General features: G+C 56.1%; 1 protein-coding gene across 1 annotated transcript in view; it reads right to left on the bottom strand.

Annotated features, from left to right (window-relative positions):
• Positions 1–18,475, bottom strand: part of SLIT1 (slit guidance ligand 1) — a 184,006-nt gene that overhangs the window by 58,916 nt on the left and 106,615 nt on the right. Inside the window, exons 5-11 of the mRNA XM_014868493.3 lie at positions 7,495–7,566; positions 6,362–6,433; positions 5,636–5,707; positions 4,953–5,116; positions 1,695–1,842; positions 1,145–1,216; positions 525–596 (exon numbers count right to left, since the gene is read on the bottom strand). Of these exons, the coding sequence (XP_014723979.3) occupies positions 525–596; positions 1,145–1,216; positions 1,695–1,842; positions 4,953–5,116; positions 5,636–5,707; positions 6,362–6,433; positions 7,495–7,566 (672 nt within the window). The remainder of the gene's footprint in view (positions 1–524; positions 597–1,144; positions 1,217–1,694; positions 1,843–4,952; positions 5,117–5,635; positions 5,708–6,361; positions 6,434–7,494; positions 7,567–18,475) is intronic.

Below are 18,475 nucleotides of genomic sequence, written 5' to 3'. Positions count from 1 at the left end.
AGAAGGGAAGTACTGGAGACAGGTGAAGAAAAACACAAACTTCACATCACCCACCACAACTTGGGATCAGAGCACGTTTGGGATAAAAGATACAAGGTGTGGCAAATGTCACAACTGGAGCTGGTGGCCGCTGCCCTTGTGGGTGACCTGGGAAAAGCTCCTCTGTGGGGAGACAAGGCCAACATGAAGGCTGGGCCAAATCAGATGACTGCTGCAAAGAATGCTGGGAAAATCCCCATGGCTGGGAGAGCACCACAGTTGCCAGGGGCAACCGCTCTGCCTAGCTTTCCCATGCACTCGGCCCTTGATTCCCTCTAGCCCTTCCAGCTGCAGAGGGTCCACCAGTGAGGAAGAGGGAGCTGGGCACAGCAACCCTGGACTTTGCGGCCAGAAGGAGACCCACTGAGGCCAGGGTGGGCAAGGGCTGTGGTCCCCCTCCAGCACCCATCAGAGGGACCCTGGGCCCTGCTGGCCTCCCTGGGGACGCCCTGGACCCCTGTGGGAGCCCTGGTGCTGCTACTCACAGCGAGTTCAGGGAGCGGAGGCCCTGGAAGGCATCGGGGGCGATCTCTGCGATCTGGTTGTTGCTCAGGTCTCTGCAAGGTGAGCAGAAGGAGAGAGGGTGGCTGAATCCCTCAGGGGCCACCAGGCCCTGACTGGCCCCCTCTAACTCCCAGAGGCCATGGGAGGGCAGAGCTTTCTTTGAAATTAGAAATAAGGGACCAGTTCTCCCGTCCATCTGAAAAACCCACGGCCACTAATTTCCCCGTGCAGTCAGGCAGGGCAGGGAGCTCCAGCCTCGGTCCATTCCTGACAAGGCTTCACCCTGCATCCCAGCTGTTGCCTAGAACCTCTCTCGCATCCACAATTGCTCCTATTGGTGCCTGAGCTGAAATGAGAGGATGACAGTCAGCTCTGGTCATGTGCCAGATCGGGCTCAGCACCCCATTTAGGCCTCACAACAGCCCTGTGAGGAGGCCACATGGCCACCATCCACACATCACAGATGAGCCTGGCGGAGGCTTGCCCAGGGCCACTCAGCAGTAGGAATCAGAGAGAGACCTGCCCGGGGCTGTGGCATGGTTGGTCTAGGCCCGTTCTCCTGCCCCAGGCTGACTCCCAGGGAGCAGCGGGAGGCACTCACATCCTACGAAGCTTTCTGTAGGGAGAGAAGGCTCCTGGGGGGATGGACTTGATCCCGTTGAGCTCCAGGCGGCTGCAGAGAGAGAACACAGAGGAAGCCCAGGGTCAGGTCGCCCCAGCCCCAGCTGTTGCCTGCTGGGCTCGCCCACCCAAACCAGGCCCTTTGCCCCTGCTGCGCCCGCTCCCACCTCCATGTGGAGTAGATGGGCTGGTACAGGCAGAGAAAGGGGCTACTGTGAGTCAGGATCCATCATCCCAGGCTGCTGTGGCTGACAGTGGCTACGACTGATGCTAATGCTGACTGATTCTAGCAGATTCACCCAGCTAGGCTGGACAGATGGACCACAGAGGGACACCCTTCCCTAACCCTCCAGAGTCGCCCAGGCTTAGGCAGAGAGCTCAGCCCAGCCAAGGCAAATTGTGTCTTCTCCATTTGCTGAGGGGCCTCAGCAAGCCCTGGGGTGGTGCCTGCTCCGGCCCTTCACAGGACCAGCAGGGCCTGGCCTAGCCCGGGGGCCTGTGTCCCAGCACCTGCCCCACCCTGTACTCACATCTCCGTCATGGTCTCGGGCAGGTTGGCAGGGATGGCGGTGAGGCCTTTGCCACGACAGTCCACGATGCCATTGCTGCAGGTGCACATGGCCGGGCAGGAGCCCGAGGAGAGGGTGCAGGAGGGCACGCGCCCCGCCTCCCCCTGGCCTGCGGAAACAGCAGGCTGTGACCTGGGTGTCCTGTGTCAGCACCTCCGTCCCCAGCTGCACACTGATGGGTGGGGACAGGGGACACGGTGCTTCTCTTGATGAGGATGAACCAGCTGAGGTCACCAAGAACCACGCTGTAACTGTGGGTGCCCAGCACTTCGCCGGTACTTGTTTGAAGTTTGCTGATCTTGAATCTGAACCTAACAGGGCTGCAAGACACTGTGAGTCACACGCTAGGAACTCCTGTCTAGATTCTGGAGCTCCGGGTCCTAGTCCAAGTCACTCAACACTTCTGAGCCTGAGTCTCCTTGTCTGTCACCAGGGATGACAAGGACTATGTTTTTTGAGCGCTCACTCTGTGCCACATGCTGGGATAAGTGTTGTACATGCAGCATCTCATTTAATCCCCCTGCTCAGCTCATGAGGAGCATGACGTTATTGGGGCCATTTTAAAGGTGAGAAAACTGAGTCCTTGATATTCGTTCATTTGCATATAAACATTTTAATTGAAGTATAAATTATATAAAGTGCACTATCCTAAGTGTATAACTGGCTGAATTTCTACTTACAGATACACTCACGGAACCGTGCCCCAGACACGGAACATTTCCGTCACCAAAGAAGGCTCCCCCGCCCCTTCCCCAAGGTCACCACTATTCTGAGATCTATCACCAAGATTTGTTCTGCTTGTTTGTGGGCTTCACATAAACGAGATCAGACAGCAGCTTCTCTGGGGTCTGGCTTCTTCTGCTCAACATTAGCTCGTAGAGTCGCTTGTGGTGGTGTGTGTTTCAGTGGTTTGTTCTTTGTCATTGCTGAGTAGTAGTCTAGTGTATGGACGATTAGTGGATCCGTTCTCTTGTCGGTGGACATGTGGGTTGTCTCCAGCCCTGGGCTGTTAGGAGAAGCCCAGGATATTCCTGGAGGCATTTTTGCAAAGCATGTGCATGTACCCAGCAGTGGAGTCACAGGGTCATGGGGTAGACAAATATCAAGCTTTTGAAGCTTCTGTCAGACACTTCTGCAAGGTGCAATCCCATTTACACTCCCACCAGCATTGTCACCTTGAATCCTTCCCTTGGCTACCCTGAAGGTGGGTGCCCAGATCAAAGGAGACAAAGCTACGAGAACTTCTGGCAGACTGTGAAAGTGCCCTTTGAAGGAAAGGGGATGCCAGGGTGAACAGACTCCGAGGAGAAAAGATGCCTGAAGCTAGAGACCGAGGCCCTCCAGATGCAAAGCGAAAGGCTCCATTTCAAAATGAAAATTGTCCAACCCCCAAACCTGCAGCAGCTGTGATCGCTCAGAGGGGCAGCCTCAGCCCCAGCTCTCCTCACACGCGAGTACCTACCCATGTGTGCTCACACTCAGACACTCACACGCTTGCACACCCGCCTTCACACACTCGTTCTCTCAATACACATTCACACAGACTCACTCTCACACACACACTTTCTCACACACTCTCATACACACTCACACAGACATACTCACACACTCATATACTCTTGTACACACTCACACACACACTCACAGAAGCCCAGAACACTGCAGTGTTCAAGCACAGTCTCGGGCGCTGCCAGTGCTGTGGAGGAGGTGACAGCCGCCCCCTCCCCAGAGCCTCACATTGAGGAGAGGAGGCCGAGCCCAGTAGGTGCTTCCCCTTCAGCTGCACGTGGCTGGCAGGCTCAGAGTCCACAGACTTGGGAAAAATGGGCAGCCCCTCATCCTCTGTTGTGAATCTGAAAACCATTCATTTGGGGTCGGCCCGGTGGTGCAGCGGTTAAGTGTGCACGTTCTGCTTCGGCGGCCCCGGGTTCGCCAGTTCGGATCCCGGGTGTGGACATGGGACTGCATGGCAAGCCATGCTGTGGTAGGCGTCCCACATATAAAGTAGAGGAAGATGGACATGGATGTTAGCTCAGGGCTAATCTTCCTCAAAAAACAAAAACAAAAACAAAAACAAAACCCATTCATTCACTCAGCAAAGATTCCTTGAGCATTTCTGTGCCAAGCATGGGCCAAGTGCTGAGGAGATCGCCGGAAACCCCAACACGCGTACTCCACGTGCTCATGGAGCTTCCAGTCTATCGGGGACCTCCCCCAGGTCAGAGAAGGCTCCCTGGGCTCTGGAGGGTAAAGAGGAGTTGGCGGGCAACAAGGTGGGAAGGGAGTGCCCAACAGGGGCACAGCCTGTGAGAAGGCCAGGATGGGAGGCACCTGCTCCAGGAAGGGCAGAGGCGGGCATGGCCAGGATGCAGGGAGTGAGGAGGCACCGGGTAGGGGGAGGCCGAGATGAGCTGGCCCCAGCCTTGCAGAGCTGGAGGGCAGTTTGGACTCTCCAAGCACGGGGCCCCGAGTATAAAGCAGCAGTGACCTGTGCAGACTTGTAGGTCCTTTTAGGTCTTTCTGGTGCAGCATGGAGATCGAGGGAGCGGGAGAGGAAGTGGGGTGGCCAGTGGGGAGGCTCTCACGGGCCCCCAGGTGGGAGATGGAGGGCACAAACTCTGGAGTCCACCTTACCTCGAACCGAGGCTAGAAGGCCCAACTCAATGACTCTTCCAGGTAGCAGGTGAGGCAATGGGAGGAGGGGAGAGGTGGGAATGGGAGGGGCAAGGAGGGGGGAGGTGAAAGGGTGGAGGAGGGTGGGAGGAGATGGGAGGAAGCATTGGATGGCAGCAAACAAACTAAAGTGTGGGGCAGAGGGGACGATGGTGGAGGAGGCAATGGGTGGGGGCCAGGAGAGGTAGAGGGGCAGGAGGGATAAAAGAGTGGAGGCAAGAAGTGATACATAGGGACAAAGGTGATAGATGAGAACAGGAGATAATGGAAAGGGCAGGATTGGGAGATGGGAGGGGACAGGAGGTGATGAGTAGGGACAGGAGGTGATAGATGGGGACCAGAGGTGGTGGGTGGTCCAGAAAGTGATAGATAAGGACAGGAGGTGATGGGTGGAAAAAGGAGGTGAAGGGTGAAGACAGGAGGTCAGGGGTGGGCCAGATTTAATGTATGGTGACAGGAGGTAATGGGAAGGAACAAGAGGGGTGGAGGGAGGTGACAGGAGGCAGTTGACAGGCAGCCAAGAGCCCCAGCTGGGCCTACACCCACCTGAGCAGCTGAACTCGCTCTTCTGGACCTCGGCCACGTTGAGGCCGCGCAGGCTGGCGGGGCCTGAGCACTGGGTGAAGAGCCCGACAGTCGGCCGCTGCCTGAGCCACTGCGAGAGCCAGGCCAGGTGGCAGTCACAGAATAGGTGGTTGGAGTGCAGGCGGCTGCAGGGGGACAGGGCGGCTCACAACCCACCTGGGTCCCCAGCCCCCAGCCAAATAGTGGGAACTCCTCCACCTGGGCAAGGGCTGAGCTGCACTGGGCCCAGGCCCGGTCTACACCGTCAGCTGCACAGCTCAGCCCCAACTTGGGGATTATCTGAGCAGCGGGAGGCTTCCCGGCAGCTGCCCCCTCCCTGCCAGCACGCTCGGGGGTACCCCTGGGCTGGAGTGTGCCCAGAGGATATCGGTTCATCTCACTGAGCTCACCCAGACCCATGCCCCAAATCACACAACTCTTTTCCAAACACAAAGACAAATCATTTGTCTCCCAAAGAAAAGTCAAATATAAATGACATTCAACGGCCTTGTATTTTAGATCACCCCCTCCCCTCCGACTCCAGTCAGCCCCCACCCTGGGCGGGCCGCTGAGGGTGCAGAGGAGAACGAGCTCCCCCACTGCCAGCGGAAGCCTTTGCCCCCTCTCCCCACCACCCCGGCACGGGTGCCCCCAGGCTGACTCACAAGGTCCGTAGCTTGGGCATGTGGTTGAAGCTGGACACAGGGATGGTGCTGATGTTATTGTTGTTCAGGGTCCTGAATGGGAACCAGAGTCATTTCGAGTCTGCCCCACAGGAAGTTACGTGGGAAGGGACAGCGCTTCACTCTGACAAACGGGCAGACTCTCAAACCGTGTTCCATGGTCCGCCCTTGAGGGGGACCAGCACTGGGCTGGACACGGGGGCTATGCCGGAGACCAGCAGACACCAAGCCACCCTCAGGGAAAACCCCGACCTGAGACAGTGATTATGGGGCAGCTGCATCACAGGCTCTGAGTCAGGCAGGACAGGGGAGATGGAGCAAGGAGAGGGAGGGGATGCGTGCAGGCTTGGGCTGACTTGGGAGAAAGGTTGGGGGGTTTAGACAGACAGAGGGAGAAGGGGGAGGCATTCCTGCCTCAGGTGTCAGAAACTCCTTGAAGACACAGCCACTCGCCCTGGGCCACATCAAGAGCGGGGAAGGCCTGGGTCACGCTGCTGTGGCAGTGACCCCAGGAGCGTGTGTCCTCCCATCCTTGGTGGCACGTCTGGGAGAGCAGAGAGCATGGCCTCCACCCTGGGCCTGGAACCCGCCTCCCCGGTCTCCTGCCTCCTGCACTGCTCCCAGGCCCCGACTCCAGCCGCCTGGGCCTTGGCCCCCGCGTTAGGGGGCCTCTCCATGCTTCTTCCTCCCTTCCCAGACTTTACTTACAGCACCTCCAGCCCCCGCAGAGCTCGGAAGGCCCCTTCCTCGATGCAGCTGATCTGGTTCTTGTCCAGCTGTCTGTGAAGCAAAGGAAAGTTGTAGAGCGGAGGGCACGTGGCCCAGGGCAGGCATGTCTGCACGTTTTGATCACACATTCCATTAGTTTAAAAAACGAGAGGCCTGACCCCAGTCATTTGTGCAGCACATGCGTGTCTATCCAAATAGCGAACGATAAAAGCTTAAACTATTTCTTATTTTTAGTTAAAACAATAAATATAAAGAAAAGTTACATTATATTCCTCTACCCAACCTTGCATATCTCCTGGGGAGCAGGAACCACCCCTCAACTTCCCATTTTGGAGACCACCTACAAGGGTGCTGGCAGCTGAAAAATGAGGCTGTCACAGGAGTGGGGGCAGCCAGAGCTGGCAAACTGATTTCAGCCTGAGCGCCAAGGGCGACTGACGAGCGCGGCTACCTGGAGTAAACCGCAGCTGCGATGGGGGCCCCCTGGGAAGGAAGGCAGTGATTCATCACCAAGGTCTACTACAGGCTCTGGGGGGCGGAGGGGAGGGGTGAAAAACATGCCAGGCATTTGTCATCTCTGCGGCAGCTAGACTTCGGGAAGGTGGGAAGCCTGGACCAGAATAAATTTGAATATGAGAAATAAACCATTACATTTAAATAGCATTTGGCAAAGTGTATTTATTTCCATATCTCATTTAAACCTCAGAACAAGCCTGTGAGGTAACTATGATATCCCCATTTTACAGAACAACATATCAAGGGCCAGTGAAGTTAACTGACTTGCAGCAGCTTATACCACATGTACCTGGAAGAAGAGATTCAAACCCAGCCCTCCCAAACCACTGGAGAGCAAGGGCACAGAGACTATCCATTTAAACGGACTGAGAACATCACCCAAGCACCCCACAGTTCATGACACTTCCAGTCCCCAAAGGTTGCCTGTTTCCTCGGACCCCGGAATGTTCCAGAAGACTTTGCTGGCACCAGCCATCTCAGAACTCAGACCAGCTCCTTGGCTGCCTGGACCACAGAGCGCAGGGAGACCCTCAAGGACAATGCCAGGGGCGGCCCTGCAGCCCCCAAGCCCCTCTCCCTCCCAGGCCTGTACTCACAAATTTTTGAGATCTGTAGCTCCGCGAAAAGCTTTCCTGGGGATGGCCTGGATGGTGTTCTCACTCAGGTCCCTGGGAGGATAAAGCCAGAGGAAGAGAAAACACTGGTCAGAAAAGATTTCTCCAGAGTGCCCTGCTGAGTCAGAGAGCTTGGTGGGCCACACAGCACCCAGACCAGTCTCAGCTGCATCCCAGTACATGGGCCAGGGCTGGACACACCTGGTAAGCATGGGCTGAATGAATGAATGAGCTGCAGCTCGTCCCAGTCACTCCCCTTCTCTAGGCAGAAGGGTTGCAGCTGGAGGGAGAAGCCTGGGACACTGGTGACCCCAACCCTGCCTGCCAGACCCACAGAGGTCAGCTCGTCCCTGGGGCATCATCCAGAGATGCAGAGGGGCAAGCAAAGGAGGGGCTTCTTGACGGCCCGCAGCCACCCTGGGACCTGGGGCGGGTGTACCGGCATCTCACTCTGTGTTTTACTGATCAGGAACGGAGTCTCCAGAAGAAGGCATGACTGGATCCCAGGTAACCCAGCCAGAAGGTGGCCAACCCAGGTCTGAACTCCAGGCTAGTCTGACTCCAGATCCTGTGCTCCCGGGGACTGCAGGGAGCAGAGCCACCACTGAGAGCCTGGGCCCACAGCGGGGTCTAGAGTAGGCTGGCCCAGGGGCTCAGTGCAGCACCCCTGCCCTGCGGCTTCATCACCTCCCCATTATTAACGTCCTCATGTGAGGGAGGATGCATTGCAGGGACTCTGCATATTCCGGGCCTCTGCGAGCCCCAGGCCAGCTTCCGCTCCCAGGCAGGATTGGGCCTCTGGCACCTGTCCCCCTGTCTGTCCCTCCCTCTCTCAAAACCCTCCCTACAGACTTTAACAAACGCCCCTTTCCGGGGGAGCTTTTCCTTCCAACAGAGGACGTAGCGACTGCTGCCGTGTTCCGAGCACAGCTCCCCAGCTGCATAGCCTAGCACTTCACATGCGTGAGAACTTGACCCTCACACTAACTGTGGGGCAAATACTGTTCCCATGCCCAGTTCACAAAGGAGGAAAGGGAGGCTCAGAGAAGTTAAGCAGCTTCTTCGAGGGAACACAGCTGGTGTTCCCAGCTGGTGGGTGGTGACCCCAGAATTTGAACCCAGGCAGTCAGGTCCCAGAGCCTCCCCTTGCACGGCAGCCCCGGGAGTGGGAGGTGGAGTGGGAACTGTTACCTCGCCCATTTTGCAGAGGAGGGAACTGACCTCAGGAAGTTAAGTAACTTACCCAAGGTTAGACCAGGATGGGGCCCAGGCAGTCTGCTGGAGAGCCCTGCATCGGACACATCCGGCAGCCAGGGGCTGACTGTCCTGACGTGAGACGTGAGACCCAATGCCGGGCAGTTTGGAGGAGCCCCAGCCCCTTCTCCTGGGCCTGGCCCATGGGGGTCTAGTCATCCCTTTCAGCCATTCACCCCACGGGTCCCAGGGTTCACTCTGAGCCACGAGAACACGGCCCCCAAGGTCCCCAAGCGCACCGTCCCTGAGCTGTGGGAGCTGTTCCCCCTCTGTCTGGGTTTTCCTGCTGAGACAACAAAACAGAAGCGCCACAGCAGAGCGCAGGGGGCCCTGAACTCAGAAAGGCCACTTCGAATCCCGGCTGCCCCACCTCCTGGCTGTGTGTCTGTAGGGCAGCCCTTTTCCCTCCTGAGCCTATTTCCTCATATGCCAAGCAGGGGAATACAAGCCCGGCAACGACTGGCCCCAGGCCCCCAGCCCTTCACAGAGCAGGAACCAACGTCTGTTGGTTCCTCCTCTCCACACCCCAGCCTTCCTGTCCCCTAGTCGCCCACCTGACCCCAGGCACCTGTGGTCCAAAGGGGCTTTGTCGCCATCAACACCCCCCGTTCCCTGTCCTCTCTCTCTCTGAAGGAAGGCGTCCCAAGCCTGTGATACAGATACCTCTCTCTGCTCCCAAACTGAACAGTCTTCCATTCCAGCCTGTGTCCTCCTCCACTCTCACCGGCCTGTCTGCGCCCCTTAGTGCAACCACGTTAATGCAACAGAAGCACCAGGCTCCCGCAGGTGAACTGCTGCCTCCTCCTCCCAGCAGGCAGCTTTTGGTGGTTTTAAAACATGTCCACACATTCTCTGACATTCCTCCCTTCCAAAGACGGAGCCTAACTCTCCTCCCCTTGAGTGTGGAAGGGACTTAGTAACTCAATTCCAAAGAACAGAATATGACGGAATAACTTCTGAGACTAGATCGTGAGACACGCAGCTTCGTCCTTACTCTCTCTCATATCACTCCCTCTGGGGGAAGCCAGCTGCCATGTCACAAGGACACTCAAGCAGCTCTCTGGAGAGGCCCACAGGGAGAGGAACTGAGGCCTCCTGCTGAGCCAGCACCGTTTGCCAGCCATGTGAGGGAGCCGTCAGGGAAGCAGGTGCTCCAGCCCCAGTCCAGCCTTAAGATGATGCTGCCTGCTATTATGGGAATGTCTGTGTTCCCCCAAAATTCAGGTGTTGAAATCCTAATGCCCAACATGATGGTACTAGGAAGTGGGGCATTGGGGGGGTGCTTTGGTCATGAAGGGGGAACCCTCGTGAATGGGATTAGTACCCCATAAAAGAGGTCTGAGAGAGCCCCCTTGTCTTTCTGCCACATGAGGACACGGCTACGAGCCAGGAAGCAGGCCCTCACCAAACACCGAACCTGCCAGCACCATGATCCTGGACTTCCCAGCCTCCAGGACTGCGAAAAATAAGTATTTCTTGTCTATAAGCTACCCAATTTATGTTTTTTTCTTTTTTTTTTTTTCAGGAAGACTGGCCCTGAGCTAACATCCGTGCCCATCTTCCTCTACTTTATATGTGAGACGCCTGCCACAGCATGGCTTGACCACAGCATAAGTCCGCATCCAGGATCCAAACCGGCAAACCCTGGGCCACCTCAGCAGAACATGCGAACCTAACCGCTGCGCCCCCAATTTATGGTATTTTTGTTATAGCAGCCTGAACAGACTAAGGCACAGCCACAGCCAACATCTTGGCAGCAATCTCATGAAAGACCGCCAGCCAGAACCACCCAGCGGCCTAAGAAACTGTGAGATAATAAATATTTACTGTTCTTTTAGGCACTACATTTCGAGGTAATTGGCTACAGAACAATCAATGACAAAAACAGTGGTGTTGGGGGGAATGGTCGGGGAGAGCAGAGGCTTGGAAGTTGTGCTGGAAAGCATAGTGCTGCCCCAGGGCATGAGGACCCCTGAGAGCCTTTGAGGACGGCAGGGCCATGCTTAGACCGGATGTGAATGAACTGAAATATGTTGGAGACTTGGCTCCATCATTTCCCTCTTTGGGCCTCAGTTTCCTCATTTGTCAAATGCGTAGGCCAGACCAGATGATCTTGAGCACGTGGGCCCACCACATGCAGAGGACTCCAAGACATAACAAGTGAGGCAGTCGCTTCTCAGGGCATCTGAGGTCCCGGGGGAGGGGAGGGGGAGGGGAGGGAGAGGGGAGCCCGTTGCTAATGAGGAGTGGGATGAGAGAGGATGGACCCGGCCACCTGCCTTCTCCTACCTGCAGGGAGTCAGGGAGAATGGGGCATGTATGGTGAGGGCAAGAGGAGGGCAGGGAGGGGCAGTGGACTGGAGACTTCTGCCAAGTCAGGAAGATGAACACACAGAGGGTGGGGACCTCCAGCAGGACCCTCATCCGGTCCCCAGCCGGCAGTCTGCCCTTCTGCCATGCCTGGGAGGGAACGCTGCACCAGCAACTCACATCCATTATTCCGTTTAATCCTCACCACAACCCTGCAAGGAAAGTTTTTTATTTGCATTGATTAGTTTATTGATTGAGGCCAACCTTGTTCCAGAAAGGCTTTAAGGCAGCTTATAGGGATTTATAAAACAGCAAGAGAGCAGGAGTGAAAAGTAGGGCAAAGAGAAGAAGAAAAATCAATAGCAGATACCAAGAAGGCAGCACCACGTGACCCACACCCCTGCTAGGTCCGGGCAGAGTGTGGGCTCTGGGCTTTCTGAAAGCTGAGGTGGAAAGGGGGAAATGGCCAGTTAACAGCGTCCTCAATATCCGTAAATATGTAAATGGACCAGTTTCTCAGGAGTATAGCGGATTTGGGCGCGAAGATGAGACAAGAATTTCTCCAGTGGTTTTCATAAAAAAATGACAGTGTGGCCTAATCACTAACACTAGAGCCTTATAACAAAAGGGTTCCAAGTGTCTGTTTGTTATAACAGCATTGCATCAAGGTATCATGCAGGAGAAGCAATTTTATAAGGACTCACATAGGGGCTAAGTGGGGAAGGGAGGGGAAGGGACAGTCTGTGCGAGGGCAGGAGCCCTCACAGAGGGCACGATCCAGGAGAAGTCACTCAGGTTTGCCTGGAGCGAAAGAGGATGTGGGCAGGAAAAGGCTTTGCAGGCCAGAGAAGGTGACAGCTTATACCAGAGAGGGGTGTGATCCGAAGGCCTTTTAGACTTGACTCTGGGGCACCAGCGCTTACAGAGGAAAGATACTGCCCCCAGCCAGGCAGGTGATGGGACACCAAGACCCAACCCATGAGGTGAGGGTCCAGGGGTGTGTGTGGACCCACCCAGGTCCAGCCCACAGCAGTGAGCAGCTCACACTGTTAAAATGAGTAAAGGAAAGTGAATTGGAGACACCGGAAGAGGCCGGCCTCTGGACCAGACAGGTGCACCTTGGAAGTCTGGGGAAAATGTGGCATGCTGGCCACAGAGAGGGTGTGGAGAGAGCCTGAACTCCCCATTGAGAAGGATCCAGATTCGATTCCTGCTTCTACCATTTATCAGCCATGGGGCCCGGAAGGAACACACCAGGGGGCTTCAGTTTCCCTATTTGTAAAATGACGATAGAAAAACCTACCGCACAGGGGTTTGGAGAAGATTAAATGAGTTCGTGTATTAAGCTTCTGTCCTAGTACCTCCATCTGGCAATATTTAAGAAATGCTGGCTTTCCTCCCGCCTTAAATGCCAGCCAAACCCTTTCCTAAGGTCTTGCCTGCTGTTTCCAGTTTGCTCACTAGGCTGCGCCAGAAGCCTTCCCTGGACTCGATGTCTTCCAGCCACATCCCAAAGGAAAGAAAGCTATTCTTACTGGTTTTGCTCCAGCTGACCTCCTACGTGATCAACAATTGTCTTGTCTTCCCAAACCTCTCTGAAATAAAGTTTCTCATCTCCATTTCCACCAGGTTGACGTGCAAACCCAAAAGGCACCACCTCCATCCTTCCTCATCGCATTTTCCCGGGTCCTGAGCCTCCTTTACCTCCCTCAAACTTGTTCATTTTTGCCCCATCCTCCTCCACTGTGACCTTGTCACAGGCCCCGAGGTGAGGAGCATGACCTGGGGGGTGTCGGGGAGAATGAGATACACGGAGAGAGGCCATCCCAGAAGAAGGAGGATTCTGGAACTGGAAGGACAAACCAAAACCGGGAATAGCTGGTGGACTGATCCTAGCCCCAGGGGGAAGCAGAGGCGCAGAGCCATGGGGCAGACAGGGGCGCAGAAGGAAGTCCCGGGCAGACAGCGAAAAGCAGGTTCCCAGGACAAGGACACAGCAGCCAGCCCATGGACAGGACTGGGGAGATAAACACAGGCCTGGGGACAGATTCTAAGCGTGAGGATGAGGTCCTGGATTTCTGACAAGCTCCCAGGGGATACGGATGCTGCAGGTGCAGGAAGTACACACTGGGAGGCCAGGGCGTACAGGAGAAAGCCCACAGCTGAGTGACACAACAGTGACTTGGGTTCACAAGCCCTGGCTCGCGCACTGAAATCATGTGGCCTTGGGCAAGTCACTTAACCTCTCTGACCTCAGTTTTCTCATCTGTAAAATGAAGGTGAGAAGTGGCATCCACCTTGCAGGATCTTATGTAACAAGTGCTGTGTTCTCACCTTTGCCTGCTATTCCACTTGTACTGATTTCCCCAGTTCTTCAAATCCCTCCTGCCTAAGGACCTTTGCACTTGCTGTCCCTCTGCCTAGAATATTCTTCCTCCACTCTTCACCCAGTAAACTCCTATTCATCCTTCACACCTCAATCTATAGACACTTCCCCTGATGATCCCTCTGCTCCGGGCTCCCAGGACCCACGTGCTTTTCCTTCTCAGCACTAATTCAGGGTTAGAATGAAATAAGGAGTTTCGGTTAACATCCCTCTCCCCCTCCAGACCATAATCTCCCCAGGGCACTGTGTCTTTTCTCCCCTAATGCAACCCTGGACCTGGCACACTGCACAGGCTCAGTAAATCTTAGCTGAATTGAAGTGGAGTAGCTCCTTATGTGACTGTCTTGCTCCAATCCTTCTGCATTTTCCTGAACAAAACAAGGAATTAGGACAGGCTGTGTGGCTGAGATGGGGAGGCGGGGGCTTGGAGCGGGACAGGCTGGCTTGGCGTCATCACCGTGAGAGGACACTGGCACCTGCTCTGCCTGATGGGCACGGACCCAGCGGGATGTGGGCTCTGAGACGAGGGCGGTGCTGGAGAAAGCAGCACTGGTCGTCGATGCCGTTCAGTCCACTCAGGCTCCCCTCCCCCGTCCTCAGGGCATATGACTAACCCACCTCGGTTTATTATGAGCATGAGCAGGCGCTTTGGGTGGCCTCTAAGGAAGGTGAGCAACTATCCCAGGACCCCACAGGAAGAGAGGGAGCTGGGGCCCCTGAGAGTCCACCCTTGGGGGTTCAAGGTTAGGGTCCTGCCGGCAAAGGTCCCCCATCCTGAAGCCCAAGCTCAAGGGCCCCGAGCGGCAGCCCCTGGGCCTGGGAGCGTCCCACTGACCCCAGCTGGGTCCGAAGAGGGCAGCCAGGCCCATGCCCGACTCAGGCACCGTCCCAGGGCCCTGCTCCTGCCGCGCCGCCTCCAGCACACTTGTCAAGCCCTCCAGCCTCTGCCAGGGCTGCTGAAGCACGGCTGGGAAGCCGGGGTCGGGACCCCATGTTCTCGCGGCTAATCCCCCTTCACGCTCTAACCAGATTGGGCCCTGCTGGCAGACCAGCCTCCCATGGGATCAGTGAGGGGCCCTGCTGGGGAGCGCTGGGGACCAGCCAAAGCCCCACTCGGCACAGGGTTCCTGCCGCCTGCTGGCTCACCCACTCCCACTGCAGAGCTCAGAGCCTGCCCAGCTGCCTCAAGCCACACGGAGGATCTGGGCCACCTGGCCTGTCCCCTTGTCCCTCTGCAGCCTGCCTGGTTACCCTGAGCCCACCAAACAAGAGGCCTGACTGGCAGGGAACTGGGCCACCTCACCTCACTGTTGGATTAAAGACTCAGCCCCAGAGCAAACAAAACCAGCTGTGTCCCCACCAAGGGGCCTCATGCAAGTTTCATACCCCCTGAGCCTCAGTCTCCTCCTCTGTCCGGTGGGAATAATCTAGGGGTGGTGGGGCCTAACCGAGGCTATGTGTGGCGCTCTGGGTCAGGGCTGGCAGAGTCGGTTGCCATTGCTTGTACTTTATAATTGTCCTTATGGGGCTCTGTGTTTGGGTGGGTGGGGGGCGGCCAGGCTTGAAAAATCCAGGACTGGGAATCAGGAGGGTGAGGCTTGAGGTCGGCTCCGCCACCAGCCGCTGCATGACCTCAGTCTCGCCTTCCAACAGCACTGACTCCCAGCGAGGTCGGGAGGATTGAATTGCACACTGTGGGGGTCACGCACTCCACACCCAGCACGGGCAGCCTCACACTGCTGCTGGTGGGCACACCAGGAGCCCCACAGCGGGTGACTCAGCACCCATGCCTCAGGCACCTGGACCAGCGTTGGCGGAGCCACCTGGGAGTTTGTTAGAAATATGAACTTTCTGGCCCCACTAACTGAATCAGAATCTGCAGTTTAGCAAGACCCCTGGGCGATTCATATGCATATTAAAGTTTGGAAAGTGCAGCATCTGACAGAAGGAAGTCTAAAAATGTTTTCTGTCCCCAGATAGGGGAAGAGCACACTGGGCTGCAGCCCCTGTACCCGACCAGCATTTCAAAGCAAGAGGCACAGGCACCACCTTCTCTTCTTTGGAGCAGGGTCGGGGGGCCTTGAACACAGACACCCCCCGTGGGCAGAGAGAGGGAAAAGCAGCCTGTGACCCATCCCCTGTGGCGTGCCACTGCCCACCTTCATGGGGAATGGAGGAGGGGGCAGCAATGATGGCCACTGCATTGGCACACCGCCCCCCCATGCATTCCTGCTGGGGCTGGGGCAGGTGGACGCTGTCTGAGAGCATTGGTGAGAACCAGGCTGTGGTACTCAGCTCCTCTGAGGAGCTCAGGAGTCACCGCTCCAGCTCCGGGCCCCAGGCCTGGGCTGGGAGACAGAGCCCCCTGGGCTGCTCTGCACCCAGGTCCCCGCTGCAGGATGAGCTCCCAGGGCAGAAGTTGGTGGCGCCCCCTAGTGGGATGCCGAGGGGCTCCTGGGATCTGGTGGGAGCGTCCCTCCCCTGTCTCTGCCTGTCCTTCCAGCCCTCCCTCAAATCCCACTCTTCCCACCCAGGAGGGAAACAAATTCTGCGATTTCCCCTCCCCGCCCTGCTCTCCCCAGCCCATGGGGGGACGTTCAGGTGCCCCAGATCCACGTTGTGTGGGTGTATTACATGTGTGTGCACAGGTCCCCAGGTGCCCTTCAAGGTAGGTTGTTGAGAGGCATTTGGTGATAAGGACCTGAACCTGCCACCTCAGGCTGCGACCTCAGGGCAGGGACCAGGGCTTTGTCACTCCCACATCTCAGGTCCTCCCAGGAGATGCAGACTCACAGCTTCTCCATGGCTGGTTCTCTGTGTGAATGAGTTTGTTTCGTCACCTCCAGAAGTCAAGTTTGGGTAGGGGACAGGGGAGGGTGCTGAAGAGACCAGGGAGCAGTGTCAAAGGGACACACGGGTGAGGTGAAGGAGGAACTGGTCCCCTGGCCAAAGACCTACTTTCCTTTGGTCTTGGGCCCTGCCCCCCCCCCCGCCATGGTTCAAACAAAGGAAAGACCCTGGGGAGCTGCCCCTCCCTCTTCCTCTGAAGTGGCCGGTCCCCAGTTCCCCTTGCTCATCCTTGTGTGCTCTCCCGACCCCTCTCCTCTGCTCCCCTGACGCCAGAGTCAGGCCAGCTGGAGTAAGCGGCTGAGAAGCCAGTGTCCCTAAAGGAAGCCTCAGTGAGGGTGAGGCTCTGATCAGCCAGTAGCTGGTCTGGGAGGGCAGCCAGGTGACCTGGGTTCAAAAGGAAGCTCAGGGGCCAGCCCGGTGGCACAGCGGTTAAGTGCACACGTTCTGCTTCAGCGGCCCGGGGTTGGCTGGTTCGGATCCTGGGTGGGAACACGGGACCGCTAGGCAAGCCATGCTGTGGCAGGCATCCCACATATAAAGCAGAGGAAGATGGGCATGGATGTTAGCTCAGGGCCAGTCTTCCTCAGCAAAAAGAGGAGGATTGGCAGCAGTTAGCTCAGGGCTAATCTTCCTCAAAAAAAAAAAAAGGAAGCTCAACCCCAACTGGCTGCCTCTTTGTGCCTCAGTTTCCTCTTCTGTAACATGAGCTTACAAGAGGAGTAAATAAGGGAAGGTATGTGAAAAAATCCAGAAGACCGTCTGGCACTCTGTAAGTGACAATCAGTTGTACTTTGGTAAGGCTTCCAACTACCTCAACTCGTTGCTGGGCGGTCCAGCTCCGTCCCCTCTCCTCCTCCCTCCTGAGGCAGCTACAAGATTCACGGAATCGAAGCACACGTATGCTCTGTGAGGTCTTCAGATTTTAAAGAATGTTGAACACCCCCTTCCCCCAGGGAGCTCCTGCAGGTGGTTTTGGAGGCTGACACCATGGATGGTGGGGTTGGAGGTTTGAGGAGAAAAGGGCTGGTCTGAGTACCCAGTGCGTGCCAGGCGCTGTTGGCTGGAGAGGTGCCCTCCCTTCCCCACCCACCATACCGCCGGAAGCCCGCACATCCTCCGGGGGCCGGCCCCCTCCCTCCAGCCCCGCAGAGTTAATGTTGCAGAAACCTCGTTAGGAAGAGACATTAAGCAGCCCCGGATCCCTGTGCCATAAAACCAGCCTGGGGAGCGTTTCCTTGAACCGGGCTGTTTGCTATGCAGCCACTGAGCATCACTGCCAGTCAATTCCCACAATAGAGTCATCAGAGGAGATGCACGCAGCCCACAAAGACCACGGAGCCTTGCCAAGGAAAAGCTGCTCAGAGTCCCAGTCAGGAGCGAGCTGCTCGGGGAAAAACAGGAAACAGAACCAGCAGGCCCAGGTCTCAGCCACCATGGCAAGAACAGAGTGATGGCAAAAGGTCGGCTGAAGCAGGTAGGGGGAATGCAGGCCCCTCTGCATTTGAGTGCCAGGCAAGGAGGCCGTCACTGTACTCAATCACCACGGACTGAGCCCCAGGAAGCCCCAGGTGCTCTGCTGAGTCCTAAGCGGGGGGTGGGGGGGAGACAAGGCTCTTGTCCTAGACACCTACAAGTTGTTAGGACCAATAACTTCAGAGAGTCCCAGCCTAGAGGCACAATGATGAGGGTGCAGCAGGAGACAGAATCAAAATAAAGAGGAAAGAACATGAGCCAGACAACCCTGGGTTTGATTCCAAGCTCCACCATTTACAGCCTGTGTGACCTTGGGCAAGTTACTCAACCTCTCTGAATCTGAATCATGTGTAAAGAGAGTTAATCTCAGCTCCCTTTTGCTGGGTTGTGGTGAGGATTAAATACCACACGTGCATTTACATAAAGCAAAAAAACAAGCAAAAAGAATCTATGCTGTTAGAAGTCAGGATGGGGATTAACGACTGGAAGGAGGTACACGGGGCTTCCAGGCGCCCATGATGTTTTCCTTCCTGATCTGGGGCTGGTTACATGAGGGTGTTCACTTTGTGAAAATTCAGCGAGTTATAGATATGAAGATACATAACACAGAGAGAGAAAAGTTGCACTTTTCTGTAGGTATGTTATACTTCAATGAAAAGTTTTCTAAAATAACATGTAAAGCAGTAATTC

The sequence above is a fragment of the Equus asinus genome, chromosome 2 (genome assembly GCF_041296235.1).
Source record: "Equus asinus isolate D_3611 breed Donkey chromosome 2, EquAss-T2T_v2, whole genome shotgun sequence".
NCBI lineage: Eukaryota > Metazoa > Chordata > Mammalia > Perissodactyla > Equidae > Equus > Equus asinus.
The sequence above is the reverse complement of the archived record's forward strand: the minus strand, read 5'-3'. Positions and strand labels throughout refer to the sequence as shown.